Source organism: Otolemur garnettii, unplaced genomic scaffold, assembly GCF_000181295.1.
Source record: "Otolemur garnettii isolate 467f Iridium unplaced genomic scaffold, OtoGar3 scaffold00087, whole genome shotgun sequence".
Taxonomy (NCBI): domain Eukaryota; kingdom Metazoa; phylum Chordata; class Mammalia; order Primates; family Galagidae; genus Otolemur; species Otolemur garnettii.
This window is the reverse complement of record NW_003852482.1, coordinates 817,773-840,659: the sequence shown is the minus strand read 5'-3', so window position 1 is coordinate 840,659 and position 22,887 is coordinate 817,773. Positions and strand designations below refer to the sequence as shown.

Genomic DNA, 22,887 nt, shown 5'->3' with positions numbered 1-22,887 from the left:
CGCCCGCCACAACATCCGGCTATTTTTTGGTTGCAGCCATTATTGTTGTTTGGCGGCTTGGGCTGGATTCAAACCCTCCACCTTAGGTGTATGTAGCTGGTGCCTTAGCCGCTTGAGCCACAGGCACCAAGCCGGTTTGCCCATTTCTTAGAGACTCATGCTCTCCCATTCAGAACCTGTGCCCTCATGAGGGCACTTTTCTTCCCAGCCCCTCCCAGGTTTGCCTAGTCAGATGCTATGTGAGGATGAGGGGAGGCTGAGGCCTGGGGGACCTAGGACCTCCCATCTGTGGCCCTGTCCTTTTACTCCCTTTCAGTTTCCTTTATCCACCCCTCCACCCCCCGCCAAATCCCCCAGGCCGTCCCTGCCTCCTTACACCCACCCGAAGCACCTAGGACTCTTGGGCCTAGGTCTCCCCCTGAGGGTGATGGCCTGTTCTAGGAGCCAAGGAGACCTCAGAGCTGGGCTGGGCTCCAGCAAGAAAAGTGCCACCCATGGCCAGCTCATACACCCCAGCTTTGGTTCCTCCAACCCTGTGATTCCAGAATGCTCCCGTACCTGACATCAGCTTCATGTTACGCTGATGTCCCTCCAGGAGACAGGCCTTGCTCAGGGAGATTGGGTGTGGGGGTACCTGTCCTGCTCTTTGAGGGGAAGCAGTGGGGCCCTGGTGGAGGGGAAAGTACCCTATGCACCTCTCCTCCCACAAAGGCTGACTGCTGGGTCCTTTAAGGCCACCAATTACTGTCTGCCTGCTGCCCTGCCTGGTAGTAATACACCCTCCCCCTGGGACCATGGCCACCAGTAAACAGAGCCTTCCTTGTGGATGTGTCCAGCAGCTGCAGCCTGGAGAAGGAGGGCAGGCACCCAGCATGCCACAGCCCCACCTGCCTCAGGTCTCTGCTCTCTGGGCTGCATCCTGCCTGGCCCAGAAGGTGACTCTCCCTCCCCATACTGTCCTGTCTCTTCACACTGGAGCAGGGTGACTCTCCCTCCCCATACTGTCCTGCCTCTTCACACTGGAGCAGGTTGGGGATCTGCAGGCTGTCCTCCCATCAGCTTTGTGCAGCAGCCGCAACAGCTGCTGTCCTTGTGGGTCTTGTGGCCTAAGCACTGCAAGGAGTCTTCTTTTTTTTTTTTTGAGACAGAGCCTCAAGCTGTCCCCCTGGGTAGAGTGCTATGACATCACAGCTCACAGCAACCTCCAACTCCTGGGCTCAAGCGAGTCTCCTGCCTCCGCCTCCCAAGTAGCTGGGACCACAGGCGCCTGCCACAACGCCCGGCTATTTTTTTTTTTTTTTGGTTGCAGCCGTCGTTGTTTGGCGGGTCCGGGCTGAGGATTCGAACCCGCCACCGTGGCTGGCACCTTAGCTGGTTGAGCTATAGGCGCCGAGCCTGCAAGGAGTCTTCTGCTGACTGTACTAGCCAGTGTCCTCCGCACCAGGGCACTGTGAGGGGCAAGACAGATGTCTGGTGCCATGGTGAGCTCTGGGTCTCAGGCCCAGGCAGACAACACAACCTGGATTTTTTTACTTATAAATGGGGGGGCCATAATCACCTCCCAGTCCTGTAGGTCCTGATCACAGGAAGTAAAAGCCTATTCCAGTGGAGGACTCTCAGGCCACACAGCCTGGGGATAGGGTGGAGAGGATTTGACAAGGTTTGGAAATGCCAAGGACCCAAACACCTCCAAGAGAAACCTGGTCAGGGATTTGCACAGCTAGTTGGGGATGGGAAGAGTCTTGAGTTTCTCCTTCACCTGCTATGAGGTTTAAATGGCTTCCTTGTCTACTGCTTGGGCTTTTTAGGGTGCTGAGCCAATTCAGGGTGCTATGGAAACTGAGGGCCCTAGGATGCCTGGCAGTGACCCTGTACATCCTACATACCAATAAAAGACTCCAGTCCTTTTGAGGGGCTAGATCTGTTTGAGAGTGGTCAACAGAAGCTAGGTTTGTCTTGTCTGGGAGTAGCAACTCATGCCTATAATCCCAGCACATTGGGAGGCTGAGGTAGGAGGACTGCTTGAGGCCAAAAGTTCAAGACCAGCCTGGGCAATTTAGCAAGAACCTGCCTCTCCCACAAATAAGAAAGATTAGCCAGGCCTGGTAGTACACACCTGTAATTACAACTACTCAAGAAGCTGAGGCAGGAGGATTGCATAAGACCGAAAGTTACAGGCTGCAGTGAGCTGTGATGATGCCACTGGATTCTAGCCCAGGTTACAGAGTGAGACCCTGTCTCTAATAAAAAAAAAAAAAAAGCCAGGTTTGTTTTACTGGACCTGTCTGTGGGGGAGGTCACTCTCCCAGTCAGTGTGGCAAACACCGGCAGCAGACCCCAAGGACCAAACACAGCTACTGACCACACTCCCACTATGAAAATGCTCACCTCTACACGTGCTCAGGATGCACCTGGTCCTAGCACATTTTCCAAAGACAAACAGTTTTGGCCAGTATATAGCATAATACCATGGTATCACGCATTATGTGGTGAAGTGAGGGTACATTCCCTTTCACCACGAAACATAAATAAGCAGGCACTGCCCCCAATACCCTTTCGTCAGGAGTGGGTAAGAAGCTCCCAGAAATCCAGAATCTAGAGAGGCCTAGTGGCCACAGCAAAGGAGACTGTTCAGGGCCTAATGATATTTAGTCTTTTAAAAATGTTCTTCAATACGCCCGTAATCCTAGCACTCTGGGAGGCCGAGGCAGGTGGATTGCTTGAGCTCATGAGTTCAAGACCAGCCTAAGCAAAAGCAAGACTGTGACTCTATTAAAAATAGAAAAATTGAGGCAAGAGGATTGCTCGAGCCCGAGTTTTGAGGTTGCTGTGAGCTATGATGCCTTGGCACCCAGGGCAACAGCTTGGGATTCTGTCTTTTAAAAAAAAGTTATCAATACACTTTGGAAGTGTAAGACTGGAGGGTTGCTTGAAGCCAGGAGTTTGAGACCAGGCTAGGCAACATAGTGCGGCCTCATCTCTACAAAATTTAGCCAGTGATGCACACCAGTAGTCCCAGCTACTCTGGAGGCTGAGCAGGAGTATTGCTTGAGTTTAGGAACTGGAGGCTGCACTAAGCTATTTGCCTTACTGCACTGCAGCCTGGGCAAGAGTGAGACCTATTAGACGGGAACTTGTAGCTCAGGATGAAAAAATTTTCTGCTGGGTGCAGTGGCTCACACCTGTAACCCCAGCACTCTGGGAGGCTAAGGCAGGTGGATTGCCCTGAGCTCAGGAGCTCAAGACCAGCCTGAGCAGGAGTGAGACCCCCATCTCTAAAAATAGCCAGGCATTGTGGTAGGCACCTGTAGTCTCAGCTACTCAGGAGGCTGAGGCAAGAGAATCGCTTGAGCCCAAGAATTTGAAGTTGCTGTGAGCTATGAGTCCACATACCAAGGGTGACAAGGTGTGACTGTCTCAAAAACAAAAACAAATAATTCTCAACACAAAAATTAGAAGTTTGAAAAAAAAAGTTTATTTTATTACCCAAGGTTGGGGAGTTTGAGGCACCAGAGGAAGAAAGACATCCTGGCCTAGAGAGTAAGGTGTTCAGGATTTTTATTGAGGGTAAAGGAGAAAAAAAAAGTTATTGCTGCCAGGTGACAGCAAGAAGGCAGAAGTGACTGCATCTGTTTTTTTCTCTGTGAGGCTGGCTTATCGGAGACCTTCCAATATGGTTTGGGAAGAGTGGGTGGTGGGGAAGGGTTACGTTCCTTCTAGCTTCTCAGTAATTTTCAAGTGCTGTGAAGATAAACGCTCAAAACAATTTAAGCCACAGGTGGTTAATCTTAAAATAAAAACAAAAACGAGTTAAGCCCCACGTGGTAAATCAGACAAAGGGGTAGTTGCTTACTGTGATCTGTTTTCAAAGGGGCAATTATGTGTTGTTAATTTCTTTTTCCTAGCTAGAGGATTTACTAGCAATGCCATCCTTTTAATCTCCCCCTCTAAAATAAATAAGAATGCTACCAAAACATAATGCTAATAAAGCGACTGATTAAAGGTGCGACCACGTATAATTTATCTTTTCTCTTTATGAATTTTTTTCTTCTCAAATATAAATTAAGTCATAAATTAGTGGAAATAAAAGTACTTGTTGGCCCACCCACCGAAGGAGGTCTTGACGCCGGCCCGGTCTCCACGCAGTTCTGCACACTCGGGGGCGGGAGCGGCACCAAGGCGACCGGCACTCGGCCAGGGCCGTCTCCACAACACGCCGAAGCGGATCCCAGAGGCGGGCCTCGCCCCTTCTCTCCACTGCCCGGCACCCGACCCGCCTGGGGCGCGGCGGGACCCACAGGCTCCCCTCGCGGTCCCCGAGAGAACGCTGAGATTAGGGACTTAGGGTCAGAGGCAGAAACCCGCACAGCCTCAGCCCCGCCACGGTCTGCTGCTCTTGGGGCGGCGTCCCCTGTGCCGCCGCCCTCTCGGCACCTGAGTCCCAGTTCCTCTCTTAGAGACGCCCAAGCTCGCTCAGCGGCAGGGCCAACCCGCCACCTCCGCAACCCCGCAGGGTGCGGGCGGGCCTCCACCTCGGGCTGATCCACTGCCCCGCACCCCGGAGCGCTAACTGGATGCTCGGTCCGCGTCGCTCTGCGGCAGTGGGCCAGGGGAAGGCGCACGGTGGGCCCCCAGGGCCGCCCGCTTCCGTTCTCGAACCGTCCTCCAGGCTCGGGGCCAAGACCACGCCCGCCAGCCAGCGGCCGGCCAGTCCTCTCTGGCCGGAAGCCCGACTCCGCCCGCGCGCGCTGCTCCTGCTGCACTGCGGCGGTTACTAGGACGCTGACCCTGCGCAGCCAATAGCGCCAACTTGTCGGCGAGCTCCCGGAAGCCAGCCAATGAGAGAGCAAATCAATCATTTGAAACATCCAATGGACAGAGCGTCGCCTCACGAGGGGGGGAATTATGATAGGGAGATCGGAGGCTGAGGCTGACCAATAAAAAGCAAAAGGCGTTAGGAAGGCGGGTCATAGGCGGCTTGATTGACGAAGAAAAAGCCAATCAAACGAGGCTTCTTTGCAGCCTCGTTCTGATATCCCAATCCGAGGCCTGTAGAGGCGGGCACGGCAGGTATATAAGCATTGCCCGAGCGTCGGTTGTAGCATTCTGCGCGCCTGCTCCTCTGCTCTTCCGTCTTCCTGCAGCCTACTTCCCTGCCGCCGCCGCCGCCGCCGCCATGAGGGAGATCGTGCACCTGCAGGCCGGGCAGTGCGGCAACCAGATCGGCGCCAAGGTGGGCGACCGGCGTGCCGAGGCCCCGATGTGGGCTTGCCAGGCAGGGGGAGCTGCCCGGAAAGATGGCGGCAGCCCCTGGCCGGGCGGGAGGCGCCCCCGCATTGCGGGCCCCGAGCGCACGGCGTGGGGCTAGGACCAGGGCCAACACTGACACGGCCACGGTCCCCTGGGTCCTGGGGGGTTCGGGGTGCGCGGGCGGAGAAGGGAAGCGGGTCCGGTCGCCGCGCCCGTCCGGGGCGGGGCCGCCCCGGCGCACCGGCGCACCGGCGGCGGTGACTCAGCCTCTGCCCGCCCGGGCCCGCCCGTGTGCCTTACAGTTCTGGGAGGTGATCAGCGATGAGCATGGCATCGACCCTACCGGCACTTACCATGGGGACAGCGACCTGCAGCTGGAGCGCATCAACGTGTACTACAACGAGGCCACCGGTGAGACCCTGGCCCCTTCCTGATCGCTCTCTTGTTACCTTTTCTCTTTTTCTAGCTAATTCTCCCCCTGTCCCCCACCCCAGGTGGCAAGTACGTGCCCCGTGCCGTGCTCGTGGATCTAGAGCCCGGCACTATGGACTCAGTGCGCTCGGGCCCTTTCGGGCAGATCTTCAGGCCGGACAACTTCGTCTTCGGTAAGCCGCGGTTGGGGGTTGGGCAGCAGCATGTTTACTAGGGCAGCTCAAAGGTCAAGGGGCTGTCTCAAGGTCACTACCGTGAGAACCGCAGAGCCGGGGCTTCCCTGGACACCCTCCTTTCCAAGTCACTCAATCCCCTTCTAAAGCGGCTTTGGGAGGAAGGCCCAGCTGTCTGTCCACTGCAAGGAGCAGCAGATGTAATCTTCCTGCAAAGAACCCTGAACTGAGGCAGTGATTACTACTGCTGCTGCTTGATGTTTGAGAATTGGCAGGGGCTAGCTGGGAAGGGGCATGTTAAATTGTCTCAAGTTTGACCTGCTATGATTTTGGGAGGTTAGTACCCAGTGTGCATTATCTCATTTCACATATCACTTGATGGTGATGGGTGGTGACGCCATACCTGGCTGCTAAGTGACCAGCTGTCCTCTCTCATAGGTCAGAGTGGTGCTGGAAACAACTGGGCCAAGGGGCACTACACAGAAGGCGCAGAGCTGGTGGACTCCGTGCTGGATGTTGTGAGGAAAGAGGCTGAGAGCTGTGACTGCCTGCAGGGCTTCCAGTTGACCCATTCCCTGGGTGGGGGGACTGGGTCTGGGATGGGCACCCTTCTCATCAGTAAGATCCGGGAGGAGTACCCAGACAGAATCATGAACACATTCAGTGTGGTGCCCTCACCCAAGGTGTCGGACACGGTGGTTGAACCCTACAACGCCACCCTCTCAGTCCATCAGCTTGTAGAAAACACAGACGAGACCTATTGCATTGATAACGAAGCTCTCTATGACATCTGCTTCAGAACCCTAAAGTTGACTACGCCCACATACGGTGACCTGAACCACCTGGTGTCTGCCACCATGAGTGGGGTCACCACTTGCCTGCGCTTCCCAGGCCAGCTCAATGCTGACCTGCGGAAGCTGGCCGTTAACATGGTCCCTTTTCCCCGCCTGCATTTCTTCATGCCTGGCTTTGCCCCACTGACCAGCCGGGGCAGCCAGCAATACCGGGCCCTGACAGTACCTGAGCTCACTCAACAGATGTTTGACGCCAAGAACATGATGGCTGCTTGCGACCCCCGCCATGGCCGCTACCTAACAGTGGCTGCTGTGTTCAGGGGCCGCATGTCCATGAAAGAGGTGGATGAGCAAATGCTTAATGTCCAAAACAAGAACAGCAGCTACTTTGTTGAGTGGATCCCCAACAATGTGAAAACAGCTGTCTGTGACATCCCACCCCGGGGGTTAAAAATGTCTGCCACCTTCATTGGCAACAGCACAGCCATCCAGGAGCTGTTCAAGCGCATCTCTGAGCAATTCACAGCTATGTTCCGGCGCAAGGCCTTCCTGCATTGGTACACGGGCGAGGGCATGGACGAGATGGAGTTCACTGAGGCTGAGAGCAACATGAACGACCTGGTGTCTGAGTACCAGCAGTACCAGGATGCCACAGCTGAGGAGGAGGGCGAGTTTGAGGAGGAAGCTGAGGAGGAAGTGGCATAGAGCCAGCCCCTGCTACCGGGTAAACCGTGGAATTGGTGTGAACTCTTTATTCACTCACAACCTATTCCCTGATAGCCGCGTCTCACTGTGTGTGCCCTTGCTGTTCTTTCTGTCTCAACATCATATGCTGTACAGACATCACCATTAAAGCATTTTCATAGTGTGTCATTTCGCCTCTCCAGTTCCTTCTGATAGGCCTTGCGAGTGCTATTGCCAAACGTCAGTGCGTAGTTGTCTTGCATGGCTGAAGAGAACAGGCTGTAGCTGAGCTGTGCTTAACCTATCACAGACCTGGGACAAGCCTGTGAATGGTCCCTGCAGGCTTCCATGGGCCTTGAGCCTCTGCTTGTTGGGGAACCTGCTTCCTGAAGGCCAAGAGGCCTGTGTTTGGGATCATGAACCCCTTCCAAATGGGAGGAGGGAATGGTGGGCAGTCCTGCACCTGTACTGGCCATCTCTCCCCATGGTGGGCAGGTATGTCAGCATGATCTTGACAAAACAAGTGGGATGTGGGGCATCTGGCAGGATTGGTGGGTGGTAGGTGTCAGGCCTACTGTTTACTCACATGGTACAAACCCTGTGTAGAAAGGAATCAGACCCTGGCTGCTGTAGATGCTGTTGCTAGGCCAGTGTGTCTTAGGCAGCCTCTCGCCCAGGGCACAGATGGGATTTCTGAATAGGAACTGGGGAAACAGGCAGGTGCTGACAAGCACTGCCTCCCCCGGCTGGCAACAAGTGAGCAAAATACCCAAGTTGGGGCCTGACCTGCCTGCCTCAGCTAGAGTTGGTGGGCTGGCACTTTCACTGGGAAGTGGCTGGTGCTCCTGGATCTCCTCTGCCCTAGCGCCCACTCCAAGACAGTTGAGAGCAGAAAGCTAAGGCCTTTAGGGGATGTACCCTTGAGCTAGGCATGGCCCCCCTTCCCCAGGCCTCTGAGGAAGCTTGGCCCCCTCCAGGGAATCTTCCATGTGGGTGGAGACACTATGCTGGGAGCCAGGCTCTTGGGAGCAGGCCCTGGGGCTTCCTACCTGCTTCTTGTCAAATTCATCCATAGCTTGTGTGACCCCATCACGGTAATTCACCCCCATCACCCAAGTGAACTGGGGGACGAAGCCAGCATAGCCTGGGAGTGGGCAGATGTCAGCGTCCTAGCCAAGTCCCCTTGGCCTTCCCTGGGGATGCCTACCTCCCAGACCTGTGAGGGAAGCCGGTTCAGGCTTCTTTCCTAAATGTTGGCTATTACCTCTCGGGGCCAAATACAGGGGCAGGCAGCAGGAGTCTTGGGAAACGCTGAACTCTGGGAAGCAGCTGGGAGGCTCAAGGGAGAGAGCAAGGGGCTCACTGGCTCTCATTCTGTAGGAACTCTGGGTAGGGGCGTCCCTGTCCAAACCAGCCCAGGCCCCAGGCACCCACCTGAGATGGCTTTCCTTTGGATCAGGTTGGGGTGGTCCAGCTGCGGCAGCCGCTGGAACCTGCCTACATCTAGTGTCTGCTGCTGGTGGGCCGGGGGTAGGTACTCATTCCTCCTGCAGTGGTACAGCTGGATTTGGGAGGGGCAAGTCACTGCAGCACCTACCAGGGTCTGGGTGGGGTGGGGCTTGGTGCCAAGGTGGCTCCCAGTTACCTGGTATCGCCGTGGGGCCTCATGGACAGGGACAGTGCTCTTCCAGGCCTCTTCTCCATATGCCAGCCGCAGGCCTGGGTGTCCCAGGTCCCTGGAGTCCATCTTCCTTCCTGGTGGGCATGGTGGGTAGGGCGGGTAGGGCATGAAGCCTGCAGGCAGCACAACTTGTCTGGATATATTTTCTACTGGTGGCTCCTGGATGTCCACTTCCTGGGATGGGAGCTGGCCCAGGATTGCAAAGTTCTTGTGGGGCTTCAGACCTATACAGACAGGCAACTGGTGAATAAGGGAACAGAAGGGTGGGTGCCGGAGGGTGCAGGGCCTGGGGGTGGCAGCTCACTGGTGTAGTGCGGGATATAAGGTTCATTTAGGTCCCGGCAGGGAATCCAGGGAGGCTTGGACTTGCTGAAGTCCTCGATGAACTTGGGCTTCAACATGGGGGACAGCACAGAGCAGGGGCTCTTGCGCACACTGGGGTCCGTGAGCAGCTGTGCCGTGGTGCGCCCATAGGTGTTCCCCACCTGGTAGCGCAGCTGGGGGTAGAAGCCAGCATAGCTGTGTAGGGAAGAGGAAGAGACAAGGCAGGTTGTTGGGGCAGCCTGGTAGCCAGGTGAGATCCAGCCCACCTGTCACTTACCAGCAGCTTGGCCTGTGGTAAGTCATCTGACCTTTGCTTACCTGTGAAGGGGGCTTGCAGTAGTACCTTCTGTGGCTCTTGGGGCTTGAAAGGGCAAACATTCCTGGTCCAAAAGGTGAGCTTCATTGTCAGTACCATGATCGGATTGCCATTTACCCTGCACTTGCCACTCTCCAAGACCCTTTCTCACATCTCATTCCAATAGCAAGGAAGTAGGACACTGTGCTATGGGAGCAAGTGCCAGGACCAGAAGTATGGAGGGGACATGTGCCCACGTGGGGGGAAGCCCCTCAGACTCCAACTGATCCCACCATGAAGGTGTAGGGTAAAGTATAACTGGACCTTTACCACCCCAGAAGGCCAGGATTTGGGAGGCAGGTGAGAGGGCTGAACTTTAAAGGAGAACAGTTATTTAAATTAATCATGTGGAGACATGGTACAGGTGTCATATTGGGGGCCCTACAGACCATAGTTTTCAGTGGTTAGTGGTCTGTGTGATCACACAAAGAATATGAATTGTCTTTTACAAAATTCCCAAAGCTGGCTCGGCGCCTGTGGCTCAAGTGGCTAAGGTGCCAGCCACATACACCTAAGGTGGCAGGTTCGAATCCAGCCCAGGCCCGCCAAACAACGATGGCTGCAACCAAAAAAAACCAGCCAGGTGTTGTAGCCAGTGCCTGTCATCCAGCTACTTGGGAGGCTGAGGCAGGAGACTCGCTTGAGCCCAGGAGTTGGAGGTTGCTGTGAGCTGTGATGCCATAACACTCTACCCAGAGCTTGAGGCTCTGTCTCAAAAAAAAAAAAATTCCCAAAGCTAATGCAGACTCCTAAGTTTAAAAGGTGAGCACCGGCTTTCCCCAGAAGTAAGCATCGTACAAAGGCCCAGCCTTTCCTTATTTTTGCATGTATCTGTGTGCAGATACTTAGGTGTGCTCGTGCGCACACACGTTCACACAGGTTTTGTATAGGGGTTATTTTTAGGGTTCTTTTTTTTTTTTTTGCAGTTTTTGGCCGGGGCTGGGTTTGAACCCACCACCTTCAGTATATGGGGCTGGCACCCTACTCCTTTGAGCCACAGGTGCCGCCCTATCTTTAGTTTTTTTAAGGGAATACCTTGTGAGGCAGCCTGGCACATGTTTATCTTTAAGATGTAGAGTCCTCTATGGAGTAAGTGTCCAGCATTTACTCAGCCGGCCTCTGCCAGCTGTTTCACTGTCCTAGTTTCTACTTCTGACAGACATGCTGGCCACCTGGCATGGCATTCCTCGGCCATGCACCAGCAGGGAGGGATGAGGCCCGGGCCCTTGGCAGCTCCTACCCTAGAGCCTACTGTGTCCCAGGTCCTCCAGGTCACAGGGCCTCAGTCCTCAGTTTCCTGGTGTTCCTGGTCAGCAGTACCCCCACTGCTTTGGAGCCCCTTGCGTTGTCTCCTGGGCCTCTGGGCCCTCTGCCCCAATCCTGACTCCAGCCACCCTGCAGAGCCAGCTCTTACCCAGGGATGTAGTGAGGTTCTGGCGTGAAGAGGTTGTGTTTATCAGTAGCTGTCATTTTGCCTCCAGTTAGCCCCTGCTAGCTCCAGTGCCTTATCCTGGTCTGGCTCCTTCCCTGTGGGGAGTCCTGTTGCCTGGCAACCATTGTGAAGGAGCCTGCACTGGGCCAGGTGCCTTCCGGTGAGTGTTCCCATTTTGCAGCCAGGAGTCTAAAGCCCAGACAGGTGCCAGGCTCGGCAGGCTGGCCTGGAAGGACATTCTAGGGGACCATTTCTCTAGGAGGGGTCCGGGTTCTTGATACTCTCAGGAGGTCAGTAGCCAGAAGAGAAGCAGGCCCTGCCCCAGGGCAGAGGCTTGAGTCTGGAGATTCCCAGCTTGGAGAGCTCTGAGCATTCTCTCCAGAAGGCTCTTTCACCTGGAGCAGGACATTATTTTACATTTTAAATAAATCTTGAATTCTTTTTTTTTTTTTTTGGTATAGGAAGGACTTTCTAACCATAAAGGTAAAGAAAGATATAATGAAAGAAAAAAATTAGTAAGGAGGTACTAATTAGGAGAAGATATAATGAAAGAAAAAAATTAGTAAGGAGGTCAAATTTGACACATGGTCAAATACTAAAACACAAACTAAAAACTGGGGTGGGGGTGGGGAGTCTGCAACAAGTGTTAGGAAAAGAATATGTCAGCATAAAAAGTTCTTTAAAACAAAAATATGAGGCTCAGCACCTGTAGCACAGTGGTTACGGTACCAGCCACATACACCAAAAGTTGTTGGGTTCGAACCCAGCCTCGGCCAGCTAAGACAATGACAACTGCAACAACAACAACAGCAAAATAGCCAGGTGTTGTGGCGGGTGCCTGTAGTCCCAGCTACTTGGGAGGCTGAGGCAAGAGAATCGCTTAAGCCCAAGAGTTGCAGATTGCTGTGAGCTGTGATGCCATGGCACTCTACTGAGGGTGACAAAGTAAGATACTGTCTCAATAAATAAATAAATAAATAAATAAATAAAAAGACCAGAGGCAATAAATGTAAGGACATGAGATTGAACTTCAAACAAATAAACGCTGATTGCAGTTTCTAAGGCTCATTACTGGTAGGGTCATGGAATGGCCTCTAATTTGGGAGGCTTCTCTGCAAAGCAATTTGGTAACAGATCAAGTCCATACAAGCCACTGCATACATTAGCCCATGGCTTCCACTCTTAGGAACCATCTTAAGGAAATGATCTGATACTTAGCTGATGATACATATGCAACATCCTTCATCATGGCAGTGTTTATTAAAGAGAGGAACTGAAGTTAGCCTCAATGTCCAAGGACAAAGGCTTCATTAGCAAAGTGAAACACAGTTACATTTGCAGCCACTGCCACTGTCCTCACATGCTGCATAGCATGGGAGGGGCCCTGGAGTTTGTGAACCCCTCTCCCAGATAAAATGTGTTTCCTCAAGCATGTGTCCATTCAGGGCCAGCAGGGTCAGTGCTAGGTGGGAGGGCTGCAGAAGAATAGCCTTGGTCAGGACTGAGGAAGGCTCTCGGGATAAGACTTTCTTGACTGGGCCCTGCCTTGGATTTGCAGCCCAGGTCAACTCCAGGGGCCACACACAAGGGTCAAGGTGTGTGACTGGTCCAAGGCTCTTGCTCACTCACACTCATTACTCCTTTGCAGCTGGACTGGGCAGCTCAGTCCATCTGTGCCCCCTATGGCCTCTGTGACCATAGGCAGAAGACTGGCTCTCCCCACCCAGCCCTGTCTCTGCCATCCTCTTGGCCCTCGCAGACCCATCTGATGACGACTCTTCACTTTTTCCACAAGGGGGTTTCTGGGTGGGGCAGCTGGTGGTCCTATTCCTCTTGGGAGCCTTCCTGGGTTCCTCACCCCATCCTATCCTCAAAGTCCTGGCTGGCTCCATACAGCTGGGCATCTGGTGGGACCTGGCAAATATAAGTTCTGCTCCACTCTCTGCCAGGGCCTCAGTCCTTCCAGAAGCCACTGATAGTGGACCCCAGCCTCCTAGGAGACCCCAGAGGGCAGGAGAGGGGAAGGGTTAGTAAATTGTAAATGGCACCATAACCAAAAATTAATGGTTCTTAAGTGTCTTAGCTCCCTCATATTCCAAAGGAGTTTTCAGTGTTCATATTGATACTGAAGCAGGAAGCCAAGTGGCCTTGCCTGGACAGGTCTGTAACCGTGAGTGTTATCTCAGCACCAGTAGCCTAGCAGCTACAGTCTTAGAGAAAGCAAAGACAAGACAAGAGAGGTCTCAGTAAGAGCTGCTGAGCAGAAGAACTTTGTAACTTTCTGTTGTGCTGATGCAGTTCCTTTTGAGTTTTTTCCTAGGAACAGCAGAACCTCCTTCCACCCAGAGATAACTATAGCGCTTTACACCACCTGTTTGTCCGGAGAAAGATAAGTGATATGCCACTGCAGATCATGCCCAAGGACCACTGAATCTACCAACAATACTGAAAGAGTGGACAATATTAACCCCTAGCTCATTATGATACTAAAATTCTCATCCAGGAAGAGACTTACCCACCATTTTTTTGTACATGGGATATGTACTAGCATGACTCCTCCCTGTGTTTTCTTTCTTTCTTTCTTTCTTTCTTTTCTTTTTTTTTTTTTTTGCAGTTTTTGGCCAGGGCTGGGTTTGAACCCAACACTTCCAGCATATGGGGCTGGCGCCCTACTCCTTTGAGCCACAGGAGCCACCCTCTTCCCTGTGTTTTCGTGCCCTGTGTTCCACCCAACACATGTCATGGTGTTCACTCCCCTTATGTATTATTCATTTCCTCCATAAAAACTCCTGACACTGTTGAACGGGGAGGTAGATTTGAGGTAACCTGTGCCTCCCCCAAGTAGGCGAGTCTTCTGAAAAAAATCTCTTCTTCCTTGACAGTTCTTCTGACTCAGTAATTGGCTCTGTGCAGCACTGAACCCTCCTGTGGGTTAGTAACACTGGGACAGGAAGCAGGGAGAGGGAGTAGAGGGGACTTTGGCCAGGAGTTAAAGGTACCCACCGGGCAGGTAGAAGAGGGGCTCCTGGAGCTGAGGTCTGCTCAGGCAGGCCCCCCAGAGCTGAACAATGCTTCTTTCCCAGGGAGCCCTGGCAACAGTGAGGTCACAGAACCCCTAAGTGCTCTTGGGGAAGGGAGCTGGGAGCCTCTGATGATGAATTTTGACCAGAAGGCTGTGAAATTCCTAGCAAATTTTTACATCAATGGAGGCAAACACTGGACTCATGGCCCCCTAAGGCAGAAGGCACTAGAGCCCATCCAGTAACTTCAGAGGGCAATGGGCAGGCTAGGGGGACAGCCTGGAAAGGGCAGGCAGTGGGCTGGGTAGACAGTGGCTCTCATCTCCCTGTAGGCCCAATGTTGCTGCATTGCTGTCTGACCCAGAGCTTGGCACAGCCTGGGATGAGATGTGCTCCCCAAAGAGGAAAGAGGTCCCAGCCACCCTCCGGGTATGCAAGGATACCCCCCAGCAGTCCTCACCTGCGTACACCCAGACCCTGAGGGCGCTAAGTGAGTGAGGGTACTGGCTACCCTACCCCCTACCCGGAGCTAGTCTTTGCAGCAGGGACAGGGGCCTGCTGGGAGGAACCTGAGCCCAGTGCTTGCTTCCTGTGGCCAGTGCTCGAGCGACGGCCCCCCATCCTGACCGACCTGGACATCCCTGGCCCCACCAAATACCAGGTGCCTAGTGCATCGATGCGAGAATCCTCCCCTCACCCCCAGTACAGCATAGGCCACAAGCTCGAAGGCCGAGGTGCGTGTTCCCTCCCAGTCCCCACCCAACCTGGTCTGACCCACCCTGGGAATGGGGCCTCTGCCTCTGCCCTGAGCCCCCTCTCGCCTTCCCCCACCCCGCCTTCCCCCACAACCGACACTCCGCCCACTGCAGAGGGCGGCGGCCGCCGGGCGTGGCAGACCCAGTGGTTCCAGAGTGAGAGCCCCTTCACGCAGAAGGCCGACTTTAACCGAGAGCTAAAGGTGATGGCGCTCGTCCCGGGCAGGGTCTTCGGGGGCTGCGGCCAGGTGGGGCCGAGCGGGGGCGGCGAGGACCCTGCAGCTCTGCCTCCTGCCTCCTCACAGTGGCCGTCGCCAGCCGACTACCAGCCACTCAGTCGGCCTGCCTTCCCGGCCTTCAGCTTCGGAGTCCCCAGGTCCACGGCTGGGAGACCTGAGAGCCAGGCCTACCGCTGGCATCTCAGGGACAGGGGACCGGGTCCCCGGGCCCCGACCCTGCTGCAGTCTTCCCTGCGGGCGCGCGGCGAGAAGCGCCCCAGCCCCAACACCTACAATGTCCTGCCTGGGTGCTGCCTGAGGAGCGCCCGCTCGCCTGCCTTCTCTATGAGCCGCGCCCCCGCGTTTGCCTCCTGGGTCAGCTCCTGTAAGGAGGCCTCGGAGAGAAGGGCTGGGCTTGGGCCTGAGGGTGGGGGCCGAGGCTGACCACAGGGTCCAGGCGCCGAGGATGGGAGGTGGGCACTGGGCTAGGGGCTGCAGCCGCCATGAGGTAGGGCTCCCGGCCTTCTCTCTCTGCAGCCCGAACCCCCGGCCCGGCCGCCTACTATGTGGAGGACTGCTATAACTCTCGCTTCCCCTCAGTGCCTGGAGTGGTCATCCAGGGCGTGCGCAGACCCAAGCGACACGACACAGGCCCCTTCTGCTCACTCTAGAGCCCACTGGGCACAGCCTGCTCCATCAGTTATCAAGTGGCTTTCCCAGGCCTGTCTCTGCAACTGGGTAGCCGGGGCTGGCTTTCAGACTCTCTGGGCACCCCTGAACTACCTTTCTAGCCTGCGGATGCTTCTGTGGGCTGTGGACCCAGTGAGTTCAGCCTGGAGCCCCTCCCCACCCATCCCCCTGTTATACAGAGGTGTGTCAGTCCTTCTGACCTCTGGTGTGCCCATCCTTCACCCAGCAGGCAGTCCTGAAGATGCTGCCTGTCATCAGTCCTGCTCATGGCCTGTCATTTCTGGCTTTCCCCATGGGGGATCTCCATTTAGCTGTTCCTGGTGGGTGTGCTCTTCTAGGGTGGGTTGGGGTGACAGCCTGGGGCTGCTCCTGAGCAATCTGGCCTGGAATAGGATAAGAAGGGGGCCCTGTGGACAGTGCAGAACATTCCACCTGGGTGTGCCACCCAGTGAGACTGGTCCAGCTGCCAGTCTACCTGAGAGTCAGACTGCTTGCTGAGCCAAAGTACTGAATGTTGGGTGCAGGTGAGGGCCACACTCCCCAAACTGCCATCTTGAGGTGGCATCTGCCTACCCAGCTTCAGGGAGGGCTCAGAGAGGACCAGTTCATCAGGACCTGGCCCCACTTCCCTTTGGCCTTGAACTGAAGACCCAGTGGGCTTAGTTGCTTGTGGGCTGACATCTCTGGCCCAGGGCTGTACAGGTCGAGCCCCAAGAAATCCACTCTCTTGGCCTTTGCTGCCTAGGCCCCTGGCCTTGCCTGAAGTTTTAGGCCTACAGCAGCAGTGGGACTGCTGGTCCCCCTCACCAGCCAAGGCCTATCCTCCTACCTGGGGGGAGGTCTACCAACATGCCCACCCTCTTCATGGCAGTTTGAGGTGCTGCCTGCCTAAGTAAAGACTGCCACCTCCAGGAGACTCACCTGTAGCTAGTAGCACCTGTGACTTCACCAATTCTTCCAGCTATCCTCCCCCCAGCCCTCGCCCAAGGTTCTGAAGCAGCAGCTCTGTGGTGTCAGCATCACCCTCTGTTGCAGAGGAAGCCAAGGCCTGGGGAGTCTGAGTACCATATACCCAAGTCCTCCTCCACAATTGAACCAGCTGGGTGTTCAATCAGTGCAGTAGGACCTTCCGGCAGGGCCCTGGGTTGACCAGCTTGGCCAGCATCAACAGCAAGAGAGCTGTGGTAGTCTAGATGTTGGGAACAGGAGCCCTGCTCATGCCCTGCCCACTAGGCACCCCTGGGATCCAAACCTGGGAGTAGAAGCAGCAGGGAGGAATAGCAAGCTTCTCTAGCTGGGCTGAGAAGGGAGGGCTTCCTGGAGGAGGCAGTGGAGGAAGGGCCTTTTTTTTTTTTTTGGCCGGGGCTGGGTTTGAACATGCCACCTCCAGCATATGGGGTCGGTGCCCTACTCCTTTGAGCCGCCCGGAGGAAGGGTCTTTCAAGGATTAGCAAGAGTTTTCTGGATAAGCAGTTTTTAGCAGAGGAAACCTCAGCAGCAAAGGCACAAGAAAAGGGAGAGGGAATGGTGGTGTTTGGTGTAGCAGAGACCGGAGGGCACAGGGCTGGTGGGACAGCTATAAAGGCTAAATGTCAGATCTAGGAACTTGCACACTAGGCACTGGGAGTCTGCTTGCCCAGAGCCAGCTGCTTGCATTTTAAGGGATAAGGTACTCTCATTACAACTCAGTAGGACTCAGCCCGAGAGTCCACTATTGTGGTTGGCCCAGTTGGCAGGTCCTCAAAAGCACTGAGGATGGCTGCCCAGGCATCTGCCAGGCACTCCTGGCCCCACTGGAACCACACTTGGATTCTAGTCTTTGCAACAAGCCCCTGGTGTGAGCTTCATCTCAGAGAGTGTGCAGGTTGTGTACCTGGCAGGACCTGAATGCATGGAGCTTCTAGGGTGGCAGTGATCCATTTTCTGATGCAAAAATATTAACAAGAGGCTGCTGTGAGATTAGCAATACTGTTTCTCATGATCATAAAAATAAAATTTAGTTGCCTAAAAGGTCAGTTCTTTTTTTTTTTTTTTTTTTTTGTAGAGACAGTCTCACTTTATTGCCCTCAGTAGAATGCCATGGCATCACAGAGCTCACAGCAACCTCCAACTCCTGGGCTTGGGCGATTCTCTTGCCTCAGCTTCCAGAGTAGCTGGGACTACAGGCACCTGCACATCACCCGGCTATTTTTTTGTTGCAGTTTGGCTGAGACTGGGTTCAAACTCAACACCTTCAGTATATGGGGCCGGCACCTTACCGGCTGAGCCACCTTGAGACAGAGTCTCACTATGTCGTACAGCTCACAGCAACCTCAAATTCTTGGGCTTGTGATTCTCTCACCTCAGCCTCCCAAATAGCTGGGACTACAGGTGCCCGCCACAACGCTTGGCTATTTTTTGTTGCAGTTGTCATTGTTTAGCTGGCCTGGGCTGGGTTCGAACCCGCACACCCTCGTTGTATGTGGCCGGTGCCCGTAACCACTGTGCTACCGGCGCTGAGTCAAAAGGTCAGTTCTTAAATCTGTTTTGAGATAAGAGTCTCACTTTGTTGCCCTGGGTAGAGTGCCATGGCATCATAGTTTCACTTTGTTGCCCTGGGTAGAGTGCCATGGCATCATAGTTTCACTTTGTTGCCCTGGGTAGAGTGCCATGGCATCATAGTTCACAACAACCTCAAACTCTTGGGCTTGAGCAATCCTCCTGCCTCAGCCTCCGTAGTAGCTGGGACTACAGGTGCCTGTCACAAGGCTCAGCTATTTTTGCAGATGGGGTTTCGCTCTTGTTTAGGCTGGTCTCAAACTCAGCTCAAACAGTCTGTCCCCTTCAGCCTCCTAGAGTGATGGGATTACAGGCGTTAGCCATTGCGCAGGCCCAATTCTTAAATTTATAAGGCAAGCCGCTCCGACCCGCGGGCACTGACCTCTTGGCCCTCGCTTTCCTCCGGCCCCTCCCCACCGCCCGCCCGAGACAGGACTCGGTTCCGGCATGAGGGAGAAGACCTCCACGAGCAGCAGTAGCCGGGAGACCCGGCGGAAAACGGAGGTGTATAGAGGTGGGGCCTGGAGGACCAAAGACAGCGTGGGGCGGGGCCAGAGGCCTCCAGTCACTGAGCACCACCACCCCTCTCACCCACCCCTCGCTCAGCCTCTCCCGGGCTAGGGCGCAGCTGCTAGGAACCCCTGCGAGGCCTCTGCTGTGTTTCCTCCCGGCGGTTTGGCAGGCGGACCGGAGCTGTGCGGGGCGGAAGTGGGCGGCTGTGGGGCTTGTTCCGAGGCGCTGCGGACAGGACCTGGCCGAGCTGGAGGGCGCGGGGGAGCGGGGCTCGGGCGGCCCCCGAGGCTCGGGGGAGCGAGCTTCTGGGGCTTCTGCGGCGTCCAGCGCGACACCGGCGGAGCGGGGCGGAGATGGGGCGCCGAGCCGGGTGGCGGCCGGCGCCTCGGCCCTGTTCGCTGGGCTGCAGGACCTGGGCGTGGCCAACGGCGAGGATCTGAAGGAGACGCTGACCAACTGCACTGAGCCGCTCAAGGCCATCGAGCAGTTCCAGGTGAGGCGCTGCTGCGGGCTCCCGGCCCAGGGCGCTGCTCGCGGAGGCGGGAGTCGGGCCAGGGGTTGGCGGGCTTGGAAGTTGGGAATTGCCTGGCGTTCTCTGGCACGAACATTGCGGTGCTATTTGAGCTAGCACCGCATTAACAGAGGCCAGGCTAGTTTCCAGTTATTGCGGTTACCGCCAGCCCTGCTGAGAACGTCCGTGGACGTGTTTCTTCATGCAGTCAGGGCGTTCGGGGTGCATGGATGGTCTTGGCAGCGGCTGAGGCTTCTGTTGTACATTCCAACAGCCAGATCTATCTGCCCTCACCCTTTGCCTCCTCAGACAGAGAATGGCGTGCTGCTGCCCTCTCTGCAGTCGGCCCTTCCCTTCTTGGACCTGCACGGAACACCGCGGCTGGAGTTCCACCAGTCGGTGTTTGATGAGCTCCGGGACAAACTTTTGGAACGAGTATCAGCTATTGCTTCGGAGGGGAAGGCTGAGGAAAGGTAGGTCTCCACTTGCCGAGGGTGCAGCCTGCTTCTCAGCTCCAGAATTGATTCAGCAGCATTTATTACCCCTTGGTACAAGGTACAAGAAGCTGGAAGACCTTCTGGAGAAGAGCTTTTCTCTGGTCAAGATGCCGTCCTTGCAGCCAGTGGTGATGTGTGTCATGAAGCACCTGCCCAAGGTAAAAACTGAGGGCTGGCCTCCTGCATACCCTTGGTTGGTAGAGGTAGCAGTGCGTGGTCCAGACAGCAGCTGCTTAGCTCCATGGAGGTTTTTTTGTTTTTTTGGAGACCGAGTCTCACTTTGTCACCCTTGGTGAAGTGCCGTGGAGTCATAGCTCACAGCAACCTTCAAAGTCTAGGCTTAGGCTCAGGCTCGGCGCCTATAGCTCAGCTGGCTAAGGTGCCAGCCACATACACCTAAGGTGGCGGGTTCGAATCCCCAGCCCGGACCCGCCAAACAACCACGGCTGCAACCAAAAAATAGCCGGGTGTTGTGGCGGGCACCTGTGGTCCCAGCTAGTTGGGAGGCGGAGGCAGGAGACTCGCTTGAGCCCAGGAGTTGGAGGTTGCTGTGAGCTGTAATGCCACGGCACTCTACCCAGGGGGACAGCTTGAGGCTCTGTCTAAAAAAAAAAAAACAACAAAGTCTAGGCTTAAGCGATTCTCTTGCCTCAGCCTTCCAAGTAGCTGGGACTACAGGTGCCCACCACAACGCCTGGCAGTTTTTTTTAGAGGCAGGTCTTGCTCTGGCTCAGGCTGGTCTTGAACCTGTGAGCTCAGGCAATCCACCCACCTCAGGCCTCTCAAGTGCTGGGATTACAGGTGTGAGCCACCTTGCCTGGCCTACTGTACCTTTTCTATGTTTACAGACACAAATTGCATTGTATCACACTTGCCTGCAGTATTCAATATTGTAGCCCAGGAGCTGCAGGCTATGCTGGGATTATAGGCGTGAGCCACTGCACCCACCTTGTCCATGGGAGTTTGAGGTGCTACCTGCCTAAGTGAAGCTCTGTACTAGCTTCTGCCAGATAAGCCACATGGAAACTGAAGCTGGGCACTTGAGTCATTGTATGGGGTTTGGAGCACCAGTCATAGATGTTACTATCTGGTGGGGCTGTGCTCGAGGCAATCTCCAGAGCTGAGGCCTCTTGGCCTGTCTTGAAGGAAGTGCAGGAACATAGGCACCACTCACAGAAGGCTTCTGTTGTTCTGTAGGTTCCTGAGAAGAAGTTGAAACTGGTGATGGCTGACAAGGAACTCTACCGGGCCTGTGCTGTGGAGGTGAAGCGGCAGATCTGGCAGGACAACCAGGCACTCTTTGGGGATGAGGTCTCCCCACTGCTAAAGCAGTACATTCTGGAAAAGGAGAGTGCACTCTTCAGCACAGAGCTTTCAGTCCTGCATAACTTCTTCAGCCCTTCCCCCAAGACCAGACGCCAGGGTGAGGTGAGGGAGAGGGTGCTCACCTGTGGCCAGGCCCTTCAGCTGCCTAGTTTGGGTGGTTCTGCTGCTAAAGAAGTATGCTTGTACCCTGTGGCTGGAGAGAAGCTTGATTGTTCTTATGTTTGTATATATTTTGCTTTTCTTTTTCTTTTGAGACAGAGTCTCACTATGTTGCCCTTGGTAGAGTGCTGTGGTGTCACAGCTCACAGCAACCTCAAAGTCTCAGTTTAAGTGATTCTCTTGCCTCAGCCTCCCAAGTAGCTGAGACTACAGGCGCCCGCCACAACACCTGAGTATTTTTTTTGTTGTAGTTGTCACTGTTTTTTGGCAGGCCTGGGCTGGGTTTGAACTTACCAGCCTCTGTGTGTGTGTCTGGTACCCTAGCTGCTGAGCTACGGGTGCTGAGCCTTTCTTTTTTTTTTTTTTTGAGACAGAGTTTATATCACCCTTGGTAGAGTGCCGTGGTGTCACAGCTCACAGCAACCTCAAACTGTTGGGCTTAAGCGATTCTCTTGCCTCAACCTCCCAACTAGCTGGGACTATAGGTGCCCACCACAACGCCTGGCTATTTTTTGGTTGTAGTTATCGTTTGACAGGCTGGGGCTGGGTTCCAACCTGCGAGATTCGTTGTATGTGGCTGGCGCCCTGGCCACTGAGCTACAGACGCCTAGCCCTTTCTTTCTTTTTTTTTTTTTGAGACAGAGTCTCAGTCTGTCAGCCATGGGTGGAATGCTGTGGCATCAAAGCTCACAGCAACCTCAAACTCTTGGGCTCAAGTGACCCTCTTGCCTCAGCCTCCTGAGTAGCTGGGACTACAGGTACCTGCCACAATGCTTAGCTAGTTTTTCTATTTTTAGTAGAGATAGGGGTATTGTTCTTGCTCAGGCTAATCTCTTAACTTTTGAGCTTGAGGAATCAACCCACCTCAGCCTCCTAGAGTGCCAGGATTACAGGTGTGAGTCACTGTGACCAGACCCTCCTCCACTTCTAAAAAGCAAGTTCTGTTTGATTCTGAAACCTTGAATTGTTTAAATAATTTTGTTAATATGGTTGAAGTTGGGTTCTTCATTTTGTATTTTTTTTTTAATTTATTAAATCATAGCTGTGTACGTTAATGCAGTCATAGGGTACAATGTGCTAATTTTATATACAATTTGAAATTATTTTCATCAAACTGGTTAACATAGCCTTCATGGCATTTTCTTAGTTGTTGTGTTCAGACATTTATATTCTACATTTAGTAAGTTTCACATGTATCCCTGTAAGATGCACCGTAGGTGTGGTTCACCAATTACCCTCTTTTTTTTGTTTTTGTAGAGATAGTCTTACTTTGTCGCCCTTGGTAGAGTGCTGTGGCATCACAGCTCACAGCAACCTCCAGCTCTTGGGCTTAGGCAGTTCTCTTGCCTCAGCCTCCTGAGTACCTGGGACTACAGGTGCCTGCCACAATGCCCAGCTATTTTTTTGTTGCAGTTTGGCTGGGGCTGGGTTCAAACCTGCCACCCTCAGTATATGGGGCCGGTGCCCTACTCACTGAGCCACAGGCGCTGCCCCTTCATTTTGTATTTTGTTTGTTATATTCCTGACTATTTATT

General features: G+C 54.4%; 4 protein-coding genes across 5 annotated transcripts in view; 3 read left to right on the top strand and 1 right to left on the bottom strand.

Annotated features, from left to right (window-relative positions):
* The first annotated feature begins 5,032 nt into the window (after nucleotides 1-5,032).
* Nucleotides 5,033-7,519, top strand: TUBB4B (tubulin beta 4B class IVb). The gene is made up of 4 exons (XM_012808264.2): nucleotides 5,033-5,233; nucleotides 5,553-5,661; nucleotides 5,745-5,855; nucleotides 6,294-7,519. Exons 1-4 carry the CDS (start codon nucleotides 5,177-5,179, stop codon nucleotides 7,352-7,354), a joined length of 1,338 nt encoding a protein of 445 aa, XP_012663718.1. The 5' UTR covers nucleotides 5,033-5,176; the 3' UTR covers nucleotides 7,355-7,519.
* On the bottom strand, nucleotides 7,510-11,163 carry FAM166A (family with sequence similarity 166 member A). Its single transcript, XM_003794801.1, has 7 exons — nucleotides 11,108-11,163; nucleotides 9,319-9,533; nucleotides 8,979-9,238; nucleotides 8,768-8,894; nucleotides 8,383-8,477; nucleotides 7,920-8,037; nucleotides 7,510-7,598 (listed from the first exon to the last, which is right to left on the bottom strand). The coding sequence occupies exons 1-7, from the start codon at nucleotides 11,161-11,163 to the stop codon at nucleotides 7,510-7,512; spliced, it is 960 nt and encodes a 319-aa protein (XP_003794849.1).
* Nucleotides 11,164-14,252: 3,089 nt separating this feature from the next.
* On the top strand, nucleotides 14,253-15,789 carry STPG3 (sperm-tail PG-rich repeat containing 3). Of its 2 annotated transcripts, none has more exons than XM_003794803.2 (6): nucleotides 14,253-14,386; nucleotides 14,478-14,635; nucleotides 14,745-14,879; nucleotides 15,015-15,103; nucleotides 15,206-15,503; nucleotides 15,656-15,789. In XM_003794803.2, the coding sequence occupies exons 1-6, from the start codon at nucleotides 14,277-14,279 to the stop codon at nucleotides 15,787-15,789; spliced, it is 924 nt and encodes a 307-aa protein (XP_003794851.1). In that variant the 5' UTR covers nucleotides 14,253-14,276. The 2 variants fall into 2 exon arrangements, with proteins under 2 accessions (XP_003794851.1, XP_003794850.1); XM_003794802.1 differs by having other exon boundaries at nucleotides 14,277-14,386; nucleotides 15,365-15,503.
* Nucleotides 15,790-18,793: 3,004 nt separating this feature from the next.
* The window catches only part of NELFB (negative elongation factor complex member B), a 20,295-nt gene continuing 16,201 nt past the window's right edge, over nucleotides 18,794-22,887 (top strand). The window contains exons 1-5 of the mRNA XM_012808262.2: nucleotides 18,794-18,886; nucleotides 19,029-19,352; nucleotides 19,680-19,843; nucleotides 19,926-20,025; nucleotides 21,065-21,295. Of these exons, the coding sequence (XP_012663716.2) occupies nucleotides 18,794-18,886; nucleotides 19,029-19,352; nucleotides 19,680-19,843; nucleotides 19,926-20,025; nucleotides 21,065-21,295 (912 nt within the window). The remainder of the gene's footprint in view (nucleotides 18,887-19,028; nucleotides 19,353-19,679; nucleotides 19,844-19,925; nucleotides 20,026-21,064; nucleotides 21,296-22,887) is intronic.

Bases quoted from the DNA above. Each gene is read 5' to 3' on its own strand.
- TUBB4B (XM_012808264.2), top strand. From the start codon at position 5,177: ATGAGGGAGATCGTGCACCTGCAGGCCGGGCAGTGCGGCAACCAGATC. The intron at 5,234-5,552 runs GTGGGCGACCGG...TGTGCCTTACAG, and splicing joins GCAACCAGATCGGCGCCAAG to TTCTGGGAGGTGATCAGCGA. The intron at 5,662-5,744 runs GTGAGACCCTGG...CCCCCACCCCAG, and splicing joins GTACTACAACGAGGCCACCG to GTGGCAAGTACGTGCCCCGT.
- FAM166A (XM_003794801.1), bottom strand. From the start codon at position 11,163: ATGACAGCTACTGATAAACACAACCTCTTCACGCCAGAACCTCACTAC. The intron at 8,478-8,767 runs GTGGGTGCCTGG...GCCCACTCCCAG, and splicing joins CCAAAGGAAAGCCATCTCAG to GCTATGCTGGCTTCGTCCCC. The intron at 7,599-7,919 runs GTGAGTAAACAG...TGTTCTCTTCAG, and splicing joins CTACACAGGGTTTGTACCAT to CCATGCAAGACAACTACGCA.
- STPG3 (XM_003794803.2), top strand. From the start codon at position 14,277: ATGATGAATTTTGACCAGAAGGCTGTGAAATTCCTAGCAAATTTTTAC. The intron at 14,880-15,014 runs GTGCGTGTTCCC...CGCCCACTGCAG, and splicing joins CCACAAGCTCGAAGGCCGAG to AGGGCGGCGGCCGCCGGGCG. The intron at 15,104-15,205 runs GTGATGGCGCTC...GCCTCCTCACAG, and splicing joins ACTTTAACCGAGAGCTAAAG to TGGCCGTCGCCAGCCGACTA.